Source organism: Vanacampus margaritifer, chromosome 2, assembly GCF_051991255.1.
Source record: "Vanacampus margaritifer isolate UIUO_Vmar chromosome 2, RoL_Vmar_1.0, whole genome shotgun sequence".
Lineage (NCBI taxonomy): Eukaryota > Metazoa > Chordata > Actinopteri > Syngnathiformes > Syngnathidae > Vanacampus > Vanacampus margaritifer.
Window position 1 is genome coordinate 28680748 of NC_135433.1, and position 24439 is coordinate 28705186.

The following is a 24439-nucleotide window of genomic DNA, read 5'->3' on the forward strand; positions in this document are numbered from 1 at the left end:
TGTTTGAAGAGAGGTTTTCTGCCTGCCTAATATTTAAAGGAAGATCATTCCAAAATCTATGAGGAGAGATTTGTCTAAAATCTCACTGTTTTTCTAGAAAAGAACATTTCAATTTAAGCAAAAAAAGAAAGAAAAAAAAGTTGATTATCTAGAAATGGAAGTCAGTTGATCATTATTAAGTGGAAATATGTTTTTAATGGCGTCTTTATTCATAATTGTTCTTTCACCAAGCAAAAATGTTTTATTTTTATCCGAACAGCCCATTATTTAATAGAATTTTCTGTAAGATATTTGAATACCAATATATTTGATAGTTGCAGGCTTGCAGCACTAGAGGGGTCTGCAACCCGCAGCGCTATTTACGTTCATACATAGCATAGTTGGATAATGAAAGAGATGACCAGACACGGGACACTTGGAGAGGACTGACCATTGGGAATTTCATGTCCAGTCCATTTTCCAGCCAGTGGCCATTCGCCCCAGTCGATAAATATTAATTGCCGCATGTCGCCGGCCGCTGTGTGCACTTTCTTCCCACGGCAACAAATCGCGAATAGTATAATAGCTGGATGCCAAAAAATAGAAATACTTTGGCAATAAAACGCAGAAACTACAAAGCATTTAAAATTCACATTTTATTGTGCAAGTTTAGATACTAACAAGTTATTGGTATATAGCTGAAACACTGAAAATGTCAAGTTCATCATTAGGCTGGCTCTGGCAAATTTCATTTTACTGCTTTGCTCACCGCTAATGTTTTGAGTTGGACACATTTTCTGGATTTGTCTCCATCACGAAAACAGAACTCCCTATGTTTCGTCACGACCAATTCCTCACAAAACAAGTCACACTAATTTTCTGGAGTTTTCCCTATTACAAAAACAGAATTTACTGCCTTATTTTGAGGAAACAAAGGTTTCCTCACAAAACAATTTCAGACTCACAAGGAAGCTTACGGAATTTGCTGCTATTCCTTTTTTAATGACACAGCAAATTTCCTATGGTTCAGAAATAGAGAAACAACAATTAATTGCAATTGATTATCAAGCATAGTTGACAACTATTTTGATAATCAATGAATTGTTTAGACACCTAGTTTAACTTCAAATTCTCCAAATCCTGTTTTTAGTCTGATGACATGAAATATTCTCAGTCCTTTACACTACTCCAAAAAGTTTGGGATATTTGGCTTTCAGGTGAAATTTCAGAACGAGCCTAAAATGCATTCAAATCTTTACAGGTGAACTTAATGTGACCTCCTCTCAGCTTTTGAATGCACATGTCCAACTGTTAAATGTTTCAGTACTTTTTGCACAAGTTGCTGTTCTTTAACAAGGAGCTTAAGGGCAAAATTCACAAACGACAATGCTCCGGTTCATGGAGGTGGCATCATCAGGGAACGGCTGTTGGAAACTGGTGCACCTCAAATGAAAAGGCCTGTACTTTCTCCAGACCTGAATCCTATTGAAAAGCTGTGGGATCAGCTGAGTGGCCGTGTAGAGGCTGGAAACTCCGCACCCCAGAACCTCAATGAGCTGAGGGCTGCCCTTCAAGAAGAGTGGGATGCCATGCCTCAGCAGATAATGAGTCGACTTGTGAACAGCATGAGACGTCGTTGTCAAACTGTAATTATTGCTCAAGGGCACATGACGAGTTATTGAGACATTGACATTTTTTGTTGTGGTGTACCCACCATTGTTGTTAACTTTTCTTTCAATTAATTGTTTGAGATGACAAAATCCCCAATGCATCATTCTACTTAAATGTCCAAGCGTGAATTTTTACATTTTCCATAAATTTCACCTAAAAGCCAAATATCCTTAACTTTTTATGAGTAGTATATATATTTTTTTTAATTTTTTTTTTCCTTTTGGTCATTACAACCGATCACATCAATTACAACATCCGAAAGAAGGGCCGACGGGTTGAAGCCATGGCTTATTGATTCCATGGCTTATTGATTCCCGTCCCCAGAATTCTATAAGATGCATCAATCATCAAGCATAATTTAAACATTTTCCTTCTTTTGCCTCTTCACCTTGTGGCACCTGGTTCAAAACAGCTGTCTATCATCGTTAAAGTATGGCGTTTGCCGGTTACTGAAAGTAGTGGATGTGTTTTTTTACACTGCCAAAATGGCAGTTATGTTAAACGCTAACATGCATTTTGGGATAGGTGATGCCAACTTCCATATCAACAAATCTGCATCTTGAACAATTGGCGGAAGACTTTTTTGTGTGCGGCATTTGCTTCAACCTGGCACCCATTGAAACAAAAATTTTGTTATCGTAATACTGTTATATATGTTATACTACGGATGTCATGTTAAATGTCAATATCGGAGTATTAAAATTGCCACAATATTGTTATCATGTTACGATATTAACATCAGCACATCTGGCCAAGGGCATGTTGTTTTCCATTTGTGCAGTTCCAGTGCCCTCTGGTGCTTAATTTATTAGTGCAGTTTAATTTTAATTAGGTATGTTTTGGCCACCTACGTTTAAGGCCCACGCTAATCGGTAGACGAAGGGGATTTTTTTTCTCTTGAAGAAGAAAAAAAACATTATACTCCAGGAATAACAATATTACTTCCCTAAAGTGTTGTCTGAGCAAGTGAAACCTTTTTCTCCTGTGTGCGTCCTCATGTGCGACACCATGGACGACTTCCGCGAGAAACTGTTCCCGCACACGGCGCAGCGAAAGGGTTTTTCCCCTGTGTGTATCCTCATGTGCGACACCATGGTGGACTTGAGAGAGAAGCGCTTGCCGCACACAGAGCAGAAGAAGGGTTTCTCTCCCGTGTGTGTGCGCATGTGCACGGTCAGACTTAGCTTGTATGGATAGCTGACGCCGCACACGGAGCACGTGAATGGCTTCTCTCCCGTGTGCGTCCGCATGTGCGACAGCATGTGCGCCTTCTGAGAGAAGCGCTTGCCACAAACGGCGCAAACGAAAGGTTTCTCCGCGTTGTGCGTACGCATGTGCGTGTTCAGGTTGCACTTGTACGTGAAGCTTTTGGCACACACGCTGCAGGTAAACGAGTTGGGCCGGCTGCCAGCCGGCCGCGAGCGCTTGGAGGGTTTGTTGCTGGCGGACCAGTCGGTGTCGCTGTCGGGGGTTATTTCATTGTCATCGCTGTCAGACAGTGGCGCAACGACATCGTCCGGTGGTGGGCGGGGTCTTCCGAGGGGGCCTTTGCTTGGATCGTGAAGATGATGATGAAGTTGGGACAACTGGGGTGCATCATAGTCATCGTTATCCTCGTTGTTGTCCTTGTCACTCTTCACAACGATGAGAGTGAGCGGCAACTTGCGGACGTCCTCCTCTTGTTTAATGTGGCAGGGCTGTCCACGCTCCAAAATGGAGGGCCCCCCATGCGGCCGAGGGGGGCGGTCTTCTGTTGAATACAAGTGACAGACGTTAGTTTACGCAAGTTGGATTAGTAGAGTGTGTATTGCTGCCATGCCAGAAAAAAAATTAAGTTCAATATCACATTTTAACGTGAAAATCGCCATGTTACTCTTTAAGCTTCATATTAAAACGCGACAAGTTCCTCGTTTTAATGTGATAAGTTGCACGTTATAACTATATAAGTTCATGTTTTATAGGAATAGTCCGGCGGATTTGCTTTGGCCTGTCAGGTACGTTTCTGGACAGAGACTAAACGTTTTCCCTCCAGCCAAGCCGCAGAAGCAAGCGACTATCAGTGGCATATGCAAATATCACTGTGTGAACCCCTGCTCACGATTGGTGGACTAATTCCGCTGACAAAGTTAGGAGTTTGATGCCTGTGTCTTGTCTACGTATGCAAATTCAGCTGTGCAAACCCCTGCTCCTGGTTGGTGGACTTGTTTCACGCTGTGCCTGCTTCCTGGTTGGCTGCGGTCCTCAGCTTTCTCAAGCGTCAGTTTTGAATGTTGTGTTTACAAACAGCAACAGAAATTCGCAGGACCATAACTTGAAAGTGGTATTTTTCACGTTTCAACATTATTAGAAATGCAACTACAAATTGTTATAATAATTGATTCATCTGTCAATTATTTTGTCGATTAATTGATGAATCAGATTTCTTTTTTAAATCAATACCTTTGTTCAAAAACAATACATTGTTTAAAATTGACAGTACAGAAAATGGACTAGCAAGCTAATTATAATCCAGTTTATTTTGTCCATAACATCAGTCAAAAAAATGGGCAAAAATGTTGATCAGTCTTTTCCAAAGTAGCTGATGTTTGCAAATGTCTTATTTTGACAGAACACAAATACGTTTCACGGTTTAGCAAGATAAGTGTCACGGTTTTATGTGAATTTTTTCCACTTTTTTTTTTTTACACGGTTGTAGATAACGCTTGATTTCTGGTGTTGCTGCACAGGGCGGCCCAGCCACTTTGGTTTAGGGGCAACTACTTTTTCACGACACTGTACAGATATGAATGTTCAACTAGGCATGGTTGACGTCTCATTGCTTTGTGTAAATCATGTCATTGTCGGTGGGCATCGAAACCGGACATGAGTTTAACGATAAGCGATTGTTTATCAGAATTATTTACACCGGAGTGGACATGAGTTTGTTAGAGAAATTAAACAGTGTTGACTGTTAAAGTGGAAGCTTAGAAAAGCGACCTTGGAAGAGAGTATTGCTGGAAAAAGCTTCGGCTTGTCGTCGGAGTCGCTCGGTCTCGTCTCTCGCTCGGCAAAGTTGCTCCTCATACGAAGCGATTGTTCTTTCAAAGAGTCCGAAGATTTCGTCGGCGGCCGCCATGAGTCGCTCCCTCACCAACTCTTTCAACATTTTAGCTCTATTCGTACAATTTCCCTCGCACTCGCACTCGCACTCGCAAAAATCCTCCAAATCTTCGGTTCAGTGGTGTCCGTGGAAGAAAACCACGCTAACTTCCGTCTTTATCGACTCAGACGCCTGCTTTACGGCAGTTGATGTTGAAGGACGTCAGGCACGTCATGCAGCCGCCATCTTGCAGAGGTATTGAAAACGCAATCCGGGGCATGCGCGGATCTCAACCGCACCTACTCCCGTATGTATGTAGGGACATTGTGGGCTCTGCATACAAGAAGGGGCTAGGGGGTGCTATAGCACTGTCAGACATCTTTGTAGCCCCTCAGTATTGTATTTTATATTTCAAAATACATGCATAAATTATTTTTCAGCCCCCTTCGTAAACAAACAATTTATTATAGATTGTAATCCAAAGCAGTAATACCCACAGATGGATGGGTGGCGGTAATGCGTCATTTCAATTTGCAAACCGCCGTTCAACACAACGAAGAAGTAGAAGACGGCGAAGAAGAAAGTGTCAAGCAGCAGAAGCACGTTTGTCATTGTCGTGTGTTTCTAGCTTGGTCCGCAACTATCAGGAATGTCAATGTTTCCAGAGACGACTTGTGTTGGGGCAGCGGCTTTGCGTTTTTCGAAATCTGTATACAACAGAGACTTGAGCTGGTTCTCTGCATATGGAGGCAGAAGCCGATTACAGGCCAGACATTTCTCTGGCAGCCGGGTTTCTGCGAGGAAGGCTTCGAATGTAGGAAAGCGGCCCATAGAAGATGTGCATATCCCAGGACTAGAAAAGATCACTTATGCGGAAAAGATGCACTTTGTCCCGGGGCTAGCTAAACCTGTTCTCCCACAGTGGAAAAGGGAATTAAAGGATCCCAATCAATACAGGTCTCCCCCGAGACATGAGATGCCGTTGTATCAAGAGACGCCGTGTTATGTCTTCAACCAGAGGACCAGCATATTGGAAGGTATCGTCAGTTTTCAATATGAGCTTCGATTTTCAACATCTTTCAAAACGGTTACTTAAAGCAGTGGTCCCCAACCACCGGGCTGTGGGCACCTTTGGACCGGGCCGCACAGTTGAAATAATAAAAAAAAACTTACTGTACTTCCGGTTAATAGATTAGCTTAAAAATATTTATTTTATTTTGAATTTTTATTTTATTTTGAAAAGTGACCAGATTCTCTCTGTTTACGACGGACTCTTGACACGCCAAGATGCTAATCATCTCAGTCGCGTTTTGTTACCTCTGTTATGGTAGTGGACTTGCGTTTGTTGTCGTAGCCTTTTATTAATCAGCCGACGAACAGCCAAGACCACACCCCCCCCCCCCACCCACCCACCCACTGGGTTGCCGGTCCGCCAAAGTTGTGGACATGTATGAACCGGTCCGTGGTGAAAAAAAGGTTGGGGACCATTGACTTAAAGCATGCGAAGACAGATTATGAATAAACTACCCCCGAAAAGGGTGACCCTGTCATGCTCTCGAGTCCAAAGTGTCGATTGAAATATCCAAAACCTGTAGAATAATTATTTTAGAATAAAAGTCGACTAAATTACCACCTGTATTCTTTCAGACGGGAATTTAGGCTCCCAAGAGGCTCCTCGATTTTAATGTTGCTTCTATTCATTTATTACAGTTAAGAATATTTTTTTTTCTGTAATTTCACATTGAGTGTACTACTAAGTTATTTGTAAAATGAATTACTAATTTAATAACAGGCAGTGGATATTTTACCGTGACCGGCAACTCTCCTGCTAGCGCTTTTTGCCATGAGAGGCTCTGATTTATTGGCCATAATGGCCAGTCGCCAAAAGTGGACAAGGAGATAACAGAGTGACATTGTACTCTCCCCTCAGGTGTTCGACAGGCCCTTTGGTTAACCAAAAGCATGGCAATCTCTGGTTTGCCACCTCAGCTTCTATCTCTGGCGGAGAGTCCCGCCAATCAGTTACCAAATCAGGAAAACCGTGTTCAGAATGCCATCAAACATGCTCGCTTCTGGGCCACAACAGAGGAGCAAACAGAAAAATACAGGTATTTTTTTAATTTATACCCTGATATTTGTAGAACTGTAGAACTTGTGTTTACAAATATGGATGGGTGAGTGTCTGCCTTATTTTATGATATTGGATACATGTGTTTTTTTCACACTGCATTCATGGTGGCCATTTTTGGTCAAGTTTATCAAGTCCAAACTGGCTAAGGGCAGATATTTGCTATATATATTTTTTTAGAGTTTATAGGCTGCTGGGGATTTTTTCCACCCAAAATAACATTCTAAAATAATATTTTTAATAGTTTCCTTGATCTGTATATAAATTATATTTCAATATATTAATATTTCATAAGACCTTTTTGCATAATGTGTTTGTCTTTTTGTGTGTGTGTATATAGTCAACTGCATGTTTTTTCCCTCATGATGGCATTGCTCACGTGATACACGTCACAACTGCTTTTTTTGCTTTAAGTGTGATCCCTTGATAAAGACTCTTTGAGTCGAAACACATCGACAAATTCCTCTCTGTAAGAGAGTGACTTTAGCATAGCCTTTAATTTGAAATTTCTTTACTTTTTCTTGTATTATGATTTAATTCATATTTTACAATACACCACTACTTTCCTTTATTAAAACTTTTAAAACAGTATGGTGGTTTTGTGAGGACAGGAACAGATTCATTCATACTAATGCAAAAACATTGGGTCTCGTAGTCCCACCTTCTTGATGAAACAATAGTCAAGTCATAACTTCACTCTAGATTTGCTGAACATGTTTATTTTTGTATCTTTCTTAGGAGCACACTCCTCTTCAACCTGCTCCATCTTTGTGCCACGCTTCAGTCCAGCCATCCGTTGATTGGAAGGAGAATGCTATCTGAGAAATACTCATTGGTAACTTCATGGAAAAGAGGTATGCTGTCGAAATGATTACCAAATGCATTCTGTTATGAGCAAGTGCGGTTTAATTTTGATTAGGATTAGAATAAAGGTGCAGACACCGGAATTTATGTTCACCATCAACACCATATGAATGGAATCAGTATGCCACTACCATGAACCAGGGAGTTGCGTGCTAACTAACAGACCGGATGGATAAACAAACAGACATATTCATATAGAATAGAATATAACTTTATTTGTCATTGTGTACACAATGAAACTTATTTCAGCAGCATCCTTGCCTTCGCCACTACATCATAAAAACATAAATTATCAACAATGACATAGTTATACACAACAAATAATAAAATAAGTCCAAATGCCAATATAAAGTCCATTTGAAAGTGGAATAAAAACATTAGTCATTTAACAAAGAATTTATCGTAAAATCAAATTTTTTACTATTAACTCATTCACTTCCATTGACGGCTATAAACGTCAAAAATTCCTTTGAACTATTTCTATTAGTTTAACATTTTTTTCCCCCCACTTTTGTTAACAAGAGTATAAAAACCTAGATTTTTTTTTGTACATTTAGAACAGATATTAAAGTTGTCATTAATTGTGAGTTAACTAGTGAAGTCATGCAATTAATTACAATGAAAAAATATAATCGCCCGACGAGATGATTATTAAAAATTTGGGGTGTCAGCCGATTAAAATTTTTAATTGTAACTAATCGAATGACTTCAATAGTTAACTCACAATTAATCACACATTTTACATCTGTTCTAAATGTACAATAAAACAATTCTAGGTTTTCATACTCTTGTTAACAAAAGTAGAAATAAAATGTTAAACTAATAGAAATAGTTAAAATGATTTTTGATGTTTTATAACCATCAATGGCAGTGAACGAGTTAAGGAGGTTTTATGCATTCAACTGCTTCTAGATAGAAACTATGCAGTAGTCTATTTTGCGCGCGTGCCCAGTGTCCTATCATCTTAAAACTGAGAACACTTTGGTTTGGCCGAGGTCAGCTCTGTTCTTAAATAGTTTTAGCACCACAAATTGAAATTGTATTTTTGTTCACAGCTGTGAAGCCTTTTTACACAGTATGTGTACATTTAATGTTTGAATTCATAGTCTTCGCATACAATTTATGTATGAGAGCAACTTAAGTACCGTATTTTCTGGTCTACAAGCCTGTACATTTTCCACACACTTTGAATTCTGCGGCTTAAACAATGGTGCGGTTAATTCATGGATTTTTACAGGCTGACAAACTTCATGCTGCAAATATTTTTACCAACCATTGTTTGTGTGTGTGTTCATGAAAATGTAGGGGTGTCTCCACAGATATCGTTTATGCCAATTTTTTTTTATCTCTGAGGGGTTCCACTTTCTCAAAGAGTTTGGTCTCACATCAGGGAGCGGATCTTTGCCGGAGTTAAGGAGCAGAAATTCGAATGCAAACTAAACTTGTCCTCTGCCGTCAACATGATTAAGAGGAGGATTCTGGGTGCAATTCCAAGCTGTAATTTTAACTCATTCACTGCCATTGATGGCTATAAACGTAAAAAAAATCTATTAGTTTAACTTTTTTCCCACTTTTGTTAACAAAAGTATGAAAACCTAGAAACATTTTTTATCGGGCATTTAGAACAGATGTAAAATTTGTGATTAATCGTGAGTTAACTAATGAAGTCATGCGATTAATTACAAAATAAACATTTTAATCGCCTGACAAGATGATTATTAAAAATTAGGGGTGTCAGGCGATTAAAATGTTTATTTTGTAATTAATCGCATGACTTCACTAGTTAACTCACGATTAATCAGAAATTTTATATCTGTTCTAAATGCCCGATAATTTTTTTTTCTAGGTTTTTATACTCTTGTGTTAACAAAAGTAGAAAAAAAGTTAAACCGTCAATGGCAGTGAATGAGTTAAGTTGCACCTGAGTATGAGATGCAGCATGTGACTTACAGTATAGTCCAAAAATGACACACAATAGCTATAAACATTTATTCCATACTTGGTCAAGATTTAATCTAAACATTTGATTCATGCTTCTGAATATAATTTGTGCACTGAAAGTGTTTTTTGTTGTTTCTATTCCAGGCAATAACTTGTTACAGATTCGGGGTCAAAATGGCTTATTATATAGGAGCGTGGATCCTCTCCCGAGGCTTTCTGGGAAACAGCAAGTGTTAGAAACAGCAGATCATATTCTTGAAACATTTTATCCTGTGTCTCCTATGGTGGACCTGCAGAAAGTTAATGTGTATAAGGAGGAGGTGAACTGCACAGGTGAGGAATGTCTTTTGGGTCTCTTTCATAGTTCTATGAACCTTCAGATTTAGAACAGGATCAAATCATTATTACAGTACTTCATCTTGAGTATGAAGTATATGATCACGTATCACACACAACATTATTAATTACATTTTTACTGCCTTTTTTTTGTTGGGACTGTTTTCAATTGTTTTCAGGTTTTAGAGGGCAGCAATATTACCCTCATGCCCACACACTTTACTTTGTGGCGGGAGAGGAGAGTCACTGCAAACTTCGCCCAGAGCAGCTCAGAGCCAAGATGATCATGTTCCTTTTCGGAAACGCTCTGGCACGTGCACATATGCTCTATGGGGTAAGTGTGTGTGCGTGAGCTTGTTTCCTCATTTGGTGATACAGTAGTGTACATTTGTTTCATCTTTTTGAAAGAAAACCATTCGCCAAAATTGCTTTTGTCGGATCTTTGTGAATTTGACTAATTGCGTTCCGTTTTCTTCTCTTTCTCCCCCTCATCCTCTCATCATCATTTCTGGATCTGTTCATACATACATACATACGCCCAGGCCAAGACAAACAGTGTCTTGGATCATCCTATCACGATACAGGCAGTCGGGACCAACGGCAGACTTTTCCAGTTCATTGTTTTTCAACTCAACACCACGGATCTTAGTGGAAACGATGGCATCAAAAACCAGGTTTTTAATCGGATGATTTGTAGTTATTTATTGTCCTTATGTATTTTTCTGTAAGGGGTAATGATGCACTAGAAGCTCAAAGTATGAAAAGACTCAAATAACTTTGAGATATAGCTCCATCAGCTTGCAAACAAACTGTGTTTTTTATAATTAATATTTTTATTTCAACTCTATCTAGGGCCACACCCAGATCTAAATACTGCTGTGTATAGGTTGAATCTTGAACTAACTCGAGTAGTATATATCAAAGAAGTACAGTAGGCAACAAGATAGTAAAAAAAAAACACACCATGCCATGATAAAAAGAAATTCAAGCTCAAGTAAGAAGCAAAATGATTGACACTAACTTTGAATAGGTTGCAAACCCATTTTAGGGTTCCTACGCAAGTATGGAAAATTCTGGTATTTGATTTCATAAATGTCATGGTTTTTCGGGCCTTTTAATGTGCTCCAGTGTGGGGTAGACCTATGTGCAAATATTCTACCAATTAATTCATACATTGTATATGCTTTTTGTAAGTCAGCACTATTGAATTCACTTGTTTTAGGTGTGGTTGGTTGAAGACGCTGAGCTCTACGATTCTGCAAACCTCAAACCAGTCATGTACCGGAAGGAAGTGAAGGTAATTGCTCCCTAGCTATTTTGTTGAGTCTGTTTTAAAGGAGGTAGAATTTAATAGATATTTATTTACACCGGCTCGTGCTTACCACACAACAAAAGTAATAATTAGAATGGCATCAATCAAGAAAATAAAACATTTCTGATGGTTCTACCGTACTTTTTTTTTTTTTGTATTCCACAAAATACATGCAAGGCTCACGGGTTCTTGGGCTGAAAGCCTTGTCCAGCTAGCCATCAGCACAGGTTTGGCACTTGGCCTGTATGAAACACAAATACATCTCATTGCACACATTCAATGTGCAATAAATAATCTGAGTATATTGCAAAATCTAATCATCTACAGTACATACAGTACTGCACAGTAAAAGTGTATGTTCATTTCAAGTGCTAAATATCTAGTAAATAAATAAATGACTGCTTAATTGGATAACGGGAAAACCAGGGTGCCTTTATTCAATGACAATTAGCCACAATAATTTGGAACATGAAAATGGCACTTGATAATTAACATGTAGGAATCCGAAATGGATCAATACTCTACAACAAGTGTTGTTAGCGGTAGCACTACAACTGCTACTAAATCACATTCCCGATATCGCTCATTTGTGGCTACAAGCATACTGCTAACACTAGCATGCTAAGCCAAATGGTAGTGATGGGAAAATGAAGCTTCATGAAGCACTTGCGATACTTTTTGACTCCTCAAGATGGCACTCATGATTCAAAGATGCAATGCAAATGTAATATTTTTTTATTGTACTTGCCTTTATTTTTAAACCAAGAGCACCATATAGAGGAGTCAAAAAGTATCGCAAGTGCTTCATGAAGCTTCATTTTGTCATCACTACCAAATGGTTCAACTCTCTCACCAGTTGCCCTCTTCATTTCACTCACATAGGCAAGGGGCAACCATATATCAAACATTACAGAAGAAGATTAGGTGCTGTTTTGTTGGCAAAGGGCATGTTGTGCAAAGTATTAACATTGGGGGTGCTAATAATTGTCGCACACATGATTTGATGTACAATGTTCATGTATGTTTTTTATCCCAGGAGATTTTGTTGTTGTAGTAGTCGTGGTGTAACTAAAATGTTTAAAGTTTTGTATTTTTCATGTTTCTGGCTAGGTACCAGCTGGTCTTGTAGGATACAAGCCAGAGACATTCAGCAAATTCCTAGCCCTATACCTTCACGGCGCTGTGGAGCACTAAAGACCCAATGCATTCTAATGACTACAACTACAAATCAGTGATTCTGTGTGCAAGTTTGAGAAAGGTTGGGGGAAATTATGTTTTTAAGACTCCCTTAAGGTTAAGTGGAAAAAGCTGTTGTCGGGTCAAAACCTCTTAAGTCACAATTTGGTAAATTTCATATTTTTTCAAAAATCGATTGATTAGTCTACACGAGTGGGTGTTATTTTAAAGTGTTGAAAAATGGCCTGCTGACTTTGATGATGCAATGTTAATGGTTGAACAAACATAGCAATTTTGGGGTCTCTTGAAAAGTGACCATTTTGGAAATAAAAGGTTTTGGCCCAACACCAGCGCTATGCTTATTTGTTTTGACCCCCCCTTCACCAAGTTATGTAACATCAACTTGTTTAAATAAACAATTGTTTCAAAGGGTTACACCTGTCCCAGTAGAGCTTAGTCACAGGTAGTTCACGATACTTCCCTGAAAAAAAATCAACAGCAGAAAAAATTTGAATCACGGTAAAACTTTGTGTCCAATTTGATTACATTAACCCATGTTTTATTTTTTATGTTGCATGCATGACTATTAAATACGAAAGCGTAAAGCTGCCAATGTGGAGTAAACATTTTTGGCTGGCGAGTACGTTCGAACGTACTTGCGAATATGTTAGAATGTACTCGCAAAAACATTTGAACGTGCTTGCAAGTATGTTAAAACGTACTCGCAAATACGTTTGAACGTATTGCAAATGCGTTCGAATGTACTTGTAGGCTAAATGCTACTAAGTGTTTGATCGTATTTACGAGTCTGTTTGAACTTATTGAAATACGTTCGAACGTATTTGCGAGTACGTTTGAACATATTTGCAAGCACGTTCAAAGGTACTCGCCAGCCAAAAATGTTGACTCCACATTGACAGCTCCACGCTTCTGTAATTAGCTCACTTGAGATATGAGAAATGCTTGGGTACTTACAGTGGCTACAACAAATCTACAGATCCCTGTTAAATACCAAGATTTTGTGGTATAAAAACACGGACAACCATTTCACATGTGGGGGCGTTTTCACTTTCTACTCTTGCGACGTTGACACAATTTGGGGATCGAACCCGAGCCTCTGCTTTGGGAGCGCAAAGCGCGCTGGTCGATGAGACCCAACACTTACGTGTTCTGCTTTTAGGGAGAGTTGGCCATGGCTATTCAACTTTCAGCGGTAAGACTATATTTTGATTGGCGAGGAAGATTTTATCTGATTATTTGTGATGGTATCATTGCACGTTTTATGTTGAATGCTAATGTGAGCAGTTGTTTACATCACATTGTTCTGTTTGCTGTTTGTTTTATTTGTGCTGGCTTAATTTTTGCCTTTTTTAAAAAAATTTTATCAGATGTCGGCAGCCAGTTTAGCATTGTAAATGATAATCGGTTCTGAATGGCCCATTTTAGGACTAGGATAATAACGGGTAAAAATCTCAAGGTTTTGACATAGGCCTACATGACGGGGCATCAAAAAATGTTTAACTTCCGTGTATATGCTCAAAGAATCCCTAACTTAGCATGTAGCCTACATCTGATGTATAGTAACAATCTATAAATGACAACATTTTGTTATGCATATACCTCCACCTAGTGGAATAATATACTAGTTACTAGTTTAAAAAATAAATAAATGCAGACCAGATATACAGTACAGTACTTGAAATTCAACATGTATAAAATACAATACAAACGATGAGATTAATAGTTTATTTTTTTTGCTTTGGGTGTTGTTGGAAAATCAGAGGCCAGGTGGAATAGCAACAAACAAACAAAATAAGTAACGAAATGCTCGGTCGGGTTTACAGAAGGAGATGTAGACTACCGGTAAATGTTGGTATCAGTGACATAAGTATTAAGGAATCAATAATGAAAAAAAAAGAGACATTTTTACAGAATCACAAGAAGAGTTGGAGAGGAGTGATTGGATTGGAAGTGACAGAAAACAAGCCCTAAAATCAAGATTAGATTTGGACACACAAGCATGAACAATACACTTCAAGTCAAGAATATTGGAAATTTTGTATCAGGGTGTACAGTATGACTAGCATGTGTTATTTTCCCCCGTTATTATTTTGCTGGGAAATAGGTTAGTAGGCATCCCGGGTTCACACTCTTTACCAATAGATGGCGGTAATGCAGCTAAACATTTCTCGCAACTGCCATAAAACACCAGAAGAAGATGAAGAGGAAGCATTATTTATTCTTGCAACTTGCCAAGGTTTTAAAAAGCGACTAAGGATTTGACTTTGAGTACGTGTAACAACTGGTAAGCTATCAAATAATCACGTTATCCTCAATTATACGTTTTTGAGTACAGTATTACGCAGATTCCCTTTGCGCTGACTCACACACGTGATTTATTCTGAACAGGTAATACTGTGTTGTGTATGCCTTGCATGTCATATACTGTACATTGCCTTTTCAGATTAATTATAGGCTACCTTGAATCATTTCAAAGTTCACGTAGGCAACCTGTCACCTTCATGAAACCGTTGTCAACTGTACAATATTTTCAGTCATTTTAACATTGGCAAACAAGTCTATGCAGAGGTAACAAAAGCATATTGCACTCCCAACACTAATGACAAATGAAGAAGGGTATTATTTGAAGGCTAGCGGACTATTGTTTACAATGCAAGTCGTTCTCTGTCCACTCTAAATCAATGTTCGAATGGTCGAATCGAAATGTGAATTGCACAGCATTATAATCTGTCAACAAATAAATAAAGGAAGTGTGACATTTTTTAATCTGACACCATTAATTAAGTCTTTATTTTTGTATCATCACAGCTTTCATCTAGAACAGAGGTGCCCAAGCTCGGTGTTCGAGAGTCCCTATCTAGAGTAGACTATTTTAGAAATCTCCCTCCTACAACACACCTGAATAAAATGATCAACTCATCAGCAAGTTAGAAGCCCGATAATGATCCTGATCAAATGAATCAAGTGTGTTGGAGGAGGGAAACATCTCAAACAAGCTGGATAGGGGCTCTCAAGTGCCAATAGGAATGGGGCATCTAGAACCTGGTATGTTTATGTCAAAATGTATTGCAGTGTTGAAAAAAGAGGGGGCACTGTGGTTTATCAATTTTTGTTATGACTGATATTCTCTCCCTCATAGCTTAGTAGAATCACGTTTGTATGTATGTGATGTAATGTGCTAAAAATAGATTACTAATTTACTTGTGATGGTTGTTTTATTAGCTGTTACATAATGAAGACCAATAAATCTTACAAGCTTGTGCTGCACAAGAAAGGTTTTGGTGGAAATGGTAAGTTAAAAACGTCACATAAATTTCAATATTGTTTCTTTGAGATTATTTTGTAATGAATCATTTATTTTGTTTAGATGATGAGGTGGTGGTCAATCCAAAAGTTTTCCCTCAAATCTGCCTTGGGGATGTAATTGAAATTGCACATCCCACAGATGAGTTCAGGTGAGCTTGTACCATAGGGAGGAAGTTACTATAGAGAGAGTGTAGGCGGTGTTTATTTGCAATTATTCAGCAGATTTTAAATGAACTTATTCTTACTCCCCTTTCACTTTGTGCTTAAAATATACAGTCCCCTTTTGCTGCAAGTGAAGAGCTTAAAAGAAGACCTTCAGAAAGGTATGTCTATCTCATCAACCCTTTTCTGCAATTCATGTGGAGCAGGAAAAAAAAAATGTGTGTGTTTGTATGCTGTCAGTTTAAAAAGTTTTGAACACCCCAATTTCCCACCAGATTTTTAAACTTGAAATTCAAGCAGTTCATTGTCTCATTGTACTCTGAAACGAAAACACTGAACAAATAAACAATTCAAGTTACAAAATAAATCATAGAATCAATTAGAAGTGCTCCGAACTATCAGCCAATTTCTGTGGAAAAGTACGTGATCGGCATGTCGTCAATGCCTTTAAAAAAAAAATAAAAAAATCACCTGGAACTTGTACCTTGCAGCCTGCAGCCAACTAGACATCAGGCTGTCTGCAGTTTAGTGCCCCCTTCCCTTAACTTTAACAAAGAAAGATCAATCTAGAAATTGAGTCATGATATTGTTTGTTGTCTGTTGGAAATAATGCCCTGTTTTTGTATATTAAAGGGATGGGAATTTAGATAAAATGTTGTTGTTTTTTGTAAATCAGATTGATCACTTAATCGAAAATATAATTGACAGATTATTAAATAAATAGTCGTTAGTCAGCTGTTCTATAATTATAAATATGCAGCTAATCCGTGTGATTGCTTTCAGATCCAGTACTGACCAATCTCACTTGTGGATGATCTGTATCAGAATCAGCAGAATAAAACCCTTATCGAAGCACCTGTAGAATCTGTGGTGCAAGAGGAAAAAAAATGGCACACAGATATTTTCAGAAACAGCTAGATAAGATTTACGTGTTTAATTTCACACTTGATGGGTCGACAGGGCACCCCAGAGATCTCCCACTATTACTATACAAGTCAATTTTCCCTTTGTCCCTTTTAACATTAATGCTGCATCTGACTTGTGGGTTATAAATAGAAAGACTAATTAATTGATACACAGATTTATTTATTCATCGCTTGGGGGAAATTAGACTGTCAGTAATATAATTCCCCATCAACCCCCACCAAAAAAAGGGTCAACCAATTAATATAAAAGAGAGACAAACAAAATGCCAAAGGAGCAGGAGGTATCCTAAATTTCATTTTCAAAGTCTTAACGTTCCAAATTCCAATTCCTTATGCTTCTTCCTTTTCCATTCCTCTATAGAGACTGTCAGTGTGGATCAGGCTGTGGCACAAGCCTTCAGACTCCGTGCATACCAAGATGTCGTTGTTAACATTGTTGATCCAAAGGTTTGTTAACTTATTTACTCACTCTACGATAGCTTCAGTATTGCAGTACTGTATACCCTACTCCATCAAGGGTTCCGGGTTCACAGTCCCGCCATTTCAGAGTTTTTTTTTGTTGTCCTGGTGTCTCTCTCACTTTTATCCTTTATTTTCTCTTACACTTTCTTTTATTGCCTTTTTTTCCCCCTCCTCTCTTTTGCGGTATATTTCCACATTGGGCCACTAGGTGGTAGTATAATGTATTAATTGTGTATAATTTGAAAGAAGAGAAAAGAGAAATGCCAGCCTAAAAAATCTTTGCTGAAGATTTTAGAAAGAGATTATTGAATGCCTCTATCCTCTCTCATCCTGCATTTTAAGCATACAGAAAGCAAACGCTGTAGGTTTATTTTAAAATGTATGCCCTTAGGCATTGTGAGATAATGAGTTAAGTTTAATTTCGAAAAAACTAATTTGTTAATTGTTAACATAGGGATTGTTACACTGTTACAGTATTTTTTTGTCTCTAACAATTTATTAAATGTTTTCTAATGTGTTTTTATTATTTTACCGTGCGTTTAAAACCCTTGAAAAGATAAGTGTAAAAAATCCTATAAAAACATGGGACTAGGGAGTATATAAAAATAGGGTATTTCTATATTGCAGATTTCACTTATTGGGGAGGTGGTCTGGAACTTTATTTTGACAAATGAAAATCTCTCAAGTGTGGCCACAAAAGTCCTATTCCTATTAGTCTACCACATTAAATTCCAATAAAATAACATTCGTATTTGTGAGTGTAATGTCTCATAATACGAAAAACTTCAAGGGGTATTGGTGCTGTATTTTGGAAACCGCTGTATAATCTATGCCAAGTATTTTTTTTCCATTAAAAGGACGTCACTCTGGACTTGGTGGAACTGACATTTAAGGACCAGTACATCGGCAGGGGTGACATGTGGAGACTAAAAAAGAGTTTGGTAAGGGTTGCAAAAATATTCATCTGGATTTAATGTGTTTTCGGTCCTTGGTGCATTTTATTTTGTTTTCTTCTTATTGTAGGTGAGGACCTGTGCCTATTTGTCACAAAAAGTGGAGTATGCTGGAATCAGGTATGTCAATCCTATATATTTCATGATTTCAAATGTGTTGATTTCAATTCAATTTTATTTTTAGAGCACTTTAAAATTCAACCAAAGCTGGAAAAAGTGCTGTACATAGTAAATATCGAACATAAACATACAACAACTATGTGGAAATGAGTAAAACACTAAAAACAAGGATGGGCCCTCATGCCAATTTCAAAGCCTAGGAAGAACATTTGGTTTTATGAAGAGTTGAAAAACGATGCAATGTTTGAACAATGGTTGAACAAACATGCTGTTTTGGGGTCTCCTGAAAATTCAACACCTAGAAACGCCACCACCTTCTCTGGTCCCAAGCTCAGTGAAAAATTGAGCTGGGTTATGAATAACATAGAAATTTTGAAGAATCTGGGGGATTTGTTTAAAAAAAAAAACAACTGACCTCTGTGTTTTTCTTTCTTTTTTTCAGAGAAGTGTGCTAATAGTTTTTTCCACATGTGTGTTTGTTGTGCTAGATCCCAGGCAAGTGAACTGTGGGTGAAGGGAGAGAAAGTGACCTGTGGATATATCAGTGAAGACACCAGGGTAAGACAGAGGCTCAATTTAAGATAAAACAGGACACAGTATGTAATTAAGAAACTAAATGGATGGAGCTCCATTATTATGTAGTTTCTAAAGATCCACTGATTAAAAAGATTGGTGGTGGTGATGGGGGGGGGGGGGTGCATATGCATATTGCCTACACAAAAGTCTTGAAAGGTACTTCTGAGGACAAATATGTTCATGATCAAGTACAGTGGAACCTCGAGTTATGAACGGCTCTTCTTGCGAATAATTCAGGTCACTCACAACATTTTTATACCTCTATTTACATACTATTTTCTATGTACGAACAGTCTTGGCACGGATGAGCAGAGAGGTCTATGTTGTGCTTGTTCCTGCAGTTTGTAACCATTATTGGCTCTGTGCATGAGGCATCGTTATAAACTGGAAACAAGTTGCGTCCCTCCGCAATGTAAGGTGGAAAGCACATTGTAGGCAGAAGTTACGCCTCTACATCCTCGATCATCCAATTACAAATTATTGACGTGGTAGCTTAAAAGAAGTCCAAAAACCATTTTATTTTGCTCAGAAAATACTGTTTAGTATATTATTTATTGAATTGTAGCATCTTTTTCATTAAGACAACAAACAATGTCAGTGTCGTCCGCAGGGCAGAAGTTACACTTATGTACAGTAATTGTAATAGATAAACTGTCTTTCATATTAATTATTGCTTCATTTGCCTTTATCTTGGATGATAGATCAGATATTGTTTGTTGTAATAAAGATTAATTGCTTGTTTGCTGGAAAATATACTACAAAAAGACATTAAAAAAATAATTGCAAATTAAGTCGTAATCCTTATTTTCCAAAATGTTTAGCCTTAATAGAAATTAGTTATTAGAGTGGTTATTTTTATAAGTAACAAACAATTCATCGTTATTTAAGGGATCCACTGGAATCACACATTAACTTTGGGCAAGTGAAGGCCACTTTATACAGACACTTGTTACCTATCCGGCGTTTATATTATGCCTTTCCTTTATCAGTGATTTACAATACATACGCATAAAAAAAGAAATCGAATAGCATTTGTCCCCCCAACCATTGTCTTCATTTTCAAATGTTTGATCCAATTTCGTATATAGAATCAAATTTAAAATGATTGATTACTGTATTGTAATTTAAAATGCGTAAACTGTAGAAAATGAAAAACCAAATGTGTTGTATGCACGTCATTGAGCCAAAACTACCTCCTGTTTTATTATTTTTATTTTTTTGGAAGTTACAATTGTTTACATTTTTGGCTGATCCTGCGACTTATACTCAGGTGTGACTTGTATTAAAATTAGAGGCCGGACCTGCACCCAGAATCCTTGTTCCGTAATCGCGTTGATGTGTAAATAGATCAAATGATTCTACAACTCACTATTTAAATTTGTTCTCATAAATTTCATGTTTAATACAAGCACATTCAACACAGCAAATCTTTATACATTAAACATTGTAACCTTGTGATGCAGGTTGTGTTCAGGTCCACATCTGCAATGGTTTACATCTTCATCCAAATGAGCTGTGAGATGTGGGACTTTGACATTTATGGTTAGTTAGTCAACTTTTTATTTTATTTTATTTTTACCATACACGTCACATGTTTTTTTTATAGATTATTTTTTTTGTCTCATCTCAGAATTTCTCTTATAGGTGATCTATACTTTGAAAAGGCTGTGAATGGTTTCCTTTCCGACCTGTTTGGAAAGTGGAAGGTTCGTGAGTTGTCTTGTGGTTTGGCCATTTTCATCCATAATATGTTGTATATAACTTTATGGAAAATTTAATCATTTGTCAATTATTTCTGTTTTGAATAGGATAAGAATTGCAGTCATGAAGTGACAGTTGTGCTTTTTTCGCGTACATTCTACAATGCCAAATCAAAAGGTGAACCATTCATCATCTTAATGTTTGCACATCAATATTGCATTAATGGATTATGAGTAATCATCTTTTACAGATGAATTCCCCGAGAGTCTGAGAGCATCAATCCAACAAGATCACGAAGGACGTTTTTATGAGGACTTTTATAGGTATTTTACACAATTCAATTCAATGAGGTGGTGGCAAAATAGCACAGAAAATTCTGTTTTCTTTTGTGATTAGAGTCGTGGCTCAGAATGAAAGGCGTGACGAGTGGACTGCCTTATTAGTCACTGTCAAGAATCTCTTCATTCAGTATCCTGTCCTGGTGCGACTTAAAGAAGCAGGTGCAACTTTTGGATGACTTTGGCTGGAACTTTGTTCTGGATGTTGTGTATTTAATCGGAACTTTGTCTTTTCTCATGGCAGATGGCTTTCCTGTTGGATATAATTCAACTTCTGCTCAGGGAAACTACTTGGAAGCCATCAACCTTTCTTTTAATGGTTAGTACCCAAGTTTAAATAGAGAAAAAGAGAAGTACCGGTATATTGTTAAAAAATAATATTTGTTTCATCTGTTACTAATGCTGCTCCCCAAGCCGACAATAGCAAAGTTAATTTTATACAGACTCTATAGACTCATAGAATATCTCCAACATCTTGCTGCACACATTGAATGATCTGAGCCTACTCAGGAAGGTCTCAAAATTCACTTCTTGCACACAGCATCCATATTGGTATTCCTTTCTAGTCTATTGTTAAGCGGATGCTCAAATATTGATATCTCTGTTCTGCTCAGTTTATTATTGCTGAAAAGAGAACCAGGATACAGGGACCTGTGACACTTCTGGCTAGCACATTTGGCATGTGTGAGCCAAGATGTTGAAGTGCAATTTCAGTGTCTGTTAACATGTGTGACTGGACAATTCAATTAACATGGGACTATGATGGTGGCTGTTTGACTCTTGACGGTTCTTTTGAAATATTTGTCAAGCTTTCAGATCTACAAAGCTAATATTCTTCCATTTTCTTTTAGTTTTTGACAAGCATTATATCAATCGTAACTTTGACCGGACCGGTCAGATGTCTGTTGTCATCACGCCGGATGTGGGGGTGTTTGAAGTTGACCGCCTGCTAATGATTTTGACCAAGCAACGAATGATTGACAATGGTAAGTGCAAATGTGCAAGCAAACATACTTGGTTGCGATTCTGTCACATTTTTAATTATTGAATCAGATGCCTAAAACCAAGTTGAATGTCTTCCTTTAAAGAATGTCAAATAAAAACTAAATACTCTGCTTGCTGATTGGAGGGACATGATGGAAAATTGCGCAAGCAAAATTATTCTTATGTATAATTCCAATATATTTTAAAGAAAATTTCCAATCCATTAGGGCAGGAAAATTAATCGAAATTGAATCTTGATTTCAAATGTTTTGGCTTCTCGGAATCATAAAAACTTTATAATAGATGAAAAACGTCAATGTTTTGAAGTTCCTACTTTTTGGAAGCATCATATTTTCAGCAAGCATGTTACGTATATGTTACTCTGCCCTCCCTGATTGTATTTAAGCTTTTTAATGACACCCCAGTTGAAGTTTACAGCAAATATATGATATGTTTCTATTTAGAAACATTGCCTGTGCTAATGCTAAAGTCACTGTAAGATCCCACTGACATGCTAATGGCAATTGACACTCACTTCCGGGATTTATATCCCATCAAATAACGAATATTCACATGTACAGACATGTAATAGCTATATATATATATATATATATATATATAGCTGCCCTCTCTCTTTAATTACCCATAATGAGGATTCATTGACAATGTATAACAAACGTTTTACAACTGGTCTTCTTTTCCAAACTATCTGAGCCCCCCCCCCCAAAAAAAAGCAATGGCAACCTTTTTACTCTTAAGTCAAGTCAAAGAACTGTCCTGAGGCTGATGTCATCCACACTTTCATCTCCTTCATACTGGATTACTGCAATGTACTTTGCACCATAGCAATGTCCCACATTGAGTTCCTCACTCCATACACCTCCAAAAACACATACCCCTGCCCCCAAAGACATTTCATCTTTGAAGTCTATTGTGACTTTATTTTCAATGTTTCTCTTTAAATCATTTAACACTCTTGTTGGTACTACAATGCAAAGTATTTTATTTATCCCCAAAATATTATTCTTAGGTATTGGTGTTGACTTGGTGTGTATGGGAGAACAGCCATTACATGTAGTACCGCTCTTTAAGGTAAAACGCAAACCCACAAAGTCACTGCAGCTGCATAAAATAAAGTGTATTTATTAATGATGAGTTTCACATTTACTCCGTAGTTGCACAATAAATCGGCACCTGACTCTTGTGCTGGGAATGACTATAATCTACCTCACTGGATCAACCACAGGCAAGAATGTATTTTGATCAATTCATCAAGCTGTTTTTAAACTCTAAAAATGGACTGAAATTATCATTTTGCTTATGCACTGTATGTTTTGTGCCTTTTCAGCTTCTACACTTCCAAAAGTCAAAATTCTTGTAATACCTTCATTCCCCGAATGAAACTTGCCACTCACAAGGTGAGATCATGCATTTATGTTGTGCAATGTAAAATGATCAATTAAAACAAGTCTCCAAATCATATCTACATATTTTTTCTTTTAGCGCCATTGTGAGAAACTAAAGAAAGGCACAGAACAAAGTAAGTTGTAAAAATGCATCAATTTACTTTTTTTCTTTTTTTCTTGTGCTCAATCCCTCTTTTTTTATTATTTGCTATAGCTTTATGTATACAAAAGGAGTGTGACAACGGCCTGCCAATACAGGTGGACTATGATGCATATGATTCTCAGGTTTTTAGACTCCCTGGTCCTTCACTGATTCAGAAAAGTCCCAGTTCTAGGTGTGTGAATCGAAGTTTGTCAATTTAGATTCAACTCTTGCATCCATGTTTGCCAGAAATATACTGCAAGTCTATCCTGCAGGGTGGCTCGAGGTAAAGAAAGAAGCGTAAAGAAAAGCTGTGGATCAGTGGATGTTGCATCTGGCGTGGGCACATCTCCAACTTTGTGTTTTGCTGGTGATGAACAGCATAGCCTGGCGTCTGATGATAGTCTGGGCCCTGTATCCAACATGTTTCTGATACCTCGGATGCCCTTTATGGCTTATGAAGTCAGTAGCTCTCTAGGATACACAAGTGCCAAAGGTAGGTTGCATATTATAGAGGGAACACACAACTCTGTAATTGACAATTTCCTTCCCTTTAATGCTCATTCTTTATTCAGAGTTGTTTGAGAAGACGGCGGATTCACAGCGAGACTCAAGTGCCCCTGCTAGGTTCACAGTGGGAAGTGCTGAGTCCACCCTGTACATACAGCCTGGAGGTTATACACCGCAGAGAGCGCTTATAAATCCCTTCACACCAACCAGGATGCCCATGAAGCTCACATCCAACCGCAGGCGCTGGATGCACACTTTCCCTGTTGGTGAGCTGTACTTTCTTTAGCATACTCAAATTTAGTTTTAAATTGCTCATCACTCTGTTGTTCATTATTTAAATATCTCT

The 24439-nt window shown here is 37.8% G+C and overlaps 3 protein-coding genes across 10 annotated transcripts in view; 2 read left to right on the forward strand and 1 right to left on the reverse strand.

Annotated features, from left to right (window-relative positions):
- Positions 1-620: 620 nt before the first annotated feature.
- LOC144043281 (uncharacterized) lies at positions 621-4897 on the reverse strand. Of its 2 annotated transcripts, none has more exons than XM_077556724.1 (2): positions 4627-4897; positions 621-3397 (listed from the first exon to the last, which is right to left on the reverse strand). In XM_077556724.1, the coding sequence occupies exons 1-2, from the start codon at positions 4793-4795 to the stop codon at positions 2589-2591; spliced, it is 978 nt and encodes a 325-aa protein (XP_077412850.1). In that variant the 5' UTR covers positions 4796-4897; the 3' UTR covers positions 621-2588. The 2 variants fall into 2 exon arrangements, with proteins under 2 accessions (XP_077412850.1, XP_077412849.1); XM_077556723.1 differs by having other exon boundaries at positions 621-3400.
- A 359-nt stretch (positions 4898-5256) lies between these two features.
- On the forward strand, positions 5257-12921 carry mrpl37 (mitochondrial ribosomal protein L37). Its single transcript, XM_077559919.1, has 8 exons — positions 5257-5766; positions 6660-6837; positions 7596-7711; positions 9807-9995; positions 10178-10332; positions 10541-10672; positions 11221-11295; positions 12421-12921. Exons 1-8 carry the CDS (start codon positions 5379-5381, stop codon positions 12502-12504), a joined length of 1317 nt encoding a protein of 438 aa, XP_077416045.1. The 5' UTR covers positions 5257-5378; the 3' UTR covers positions 12505-12921.
- Positions 12922-13377: 456 nt separating this feature from the next.
- The window catches only part of depdc5 (DEP domain containing 5, GATOR1 subcomplex subunit), a 30089-nt gene continuing 19027 nt past the window's right edge, over positions 13378-24439 (forward strand). For all 7 annotated transcript variants that reach the window (XR_013291119.1, XM_077557242.1, XM_077557243.1 and 4 more), the window contains exons 1-22: positions 13378-14791; positions 15730-15797; positions 15875-15962; positions 16090-16136; positions 17263-17348; positions 18221-18304; positions 18387-18436; positions 18925-18994; positions 20476-20554; positions 20657-20718; positions 20821-20890; positions 20964-21036; positions 21110-21213; positions 21296-21370; positions 21903-22037; positions 23066-23127; positions 23211-23281; positions 23384-23453; positions 23539-23575; positions 23656-23776; positions 23859-24079; positions 24159-24359. Coding sequence is in view for 6 of the 7 variants with exons in the window: in XM_077557242.1 (XP_077413368.1) it covers positions 15740-15797; positions 15875-15962; positions 16090-16136; positions 17263-17348; positions 18221-18304; positions 18387-18436; positions 18925-18994; positions 20476-20554; positions 20657-20718; positions 20821-20890; positions 20964-21036; positions 21110-21213; positions 21296-21370; positions 21903-22037; positions 23066-23127; positions 23211-23281; positions 23384-23453; positions 23539-23575; positions 23656-23776; positions 23859-24079; positions 24159-24359 (1864 nt within the window). In the remaining variant the exon portion in view is untranslated. The remainder of the gene's footprint in view (positions 14792-15729; positions 15798-15874; positions 15963-16089; positions 16137-17262; positions 17349-18220; positions 18305-18386; positions 18437-18924; positions 18995-20475; positions 20555-20656; positions 20719-20820; positions 20891-20963; positions 21037-21109; positions 21214-21295; positions 21371-21902; positions 22038-23065; positions 23128-23210; positions 23282-23383; positions 23454-23538; positions 23576-23655; positions 23777-23858; positions 24080-24158; positions 24360-24439) is intronic.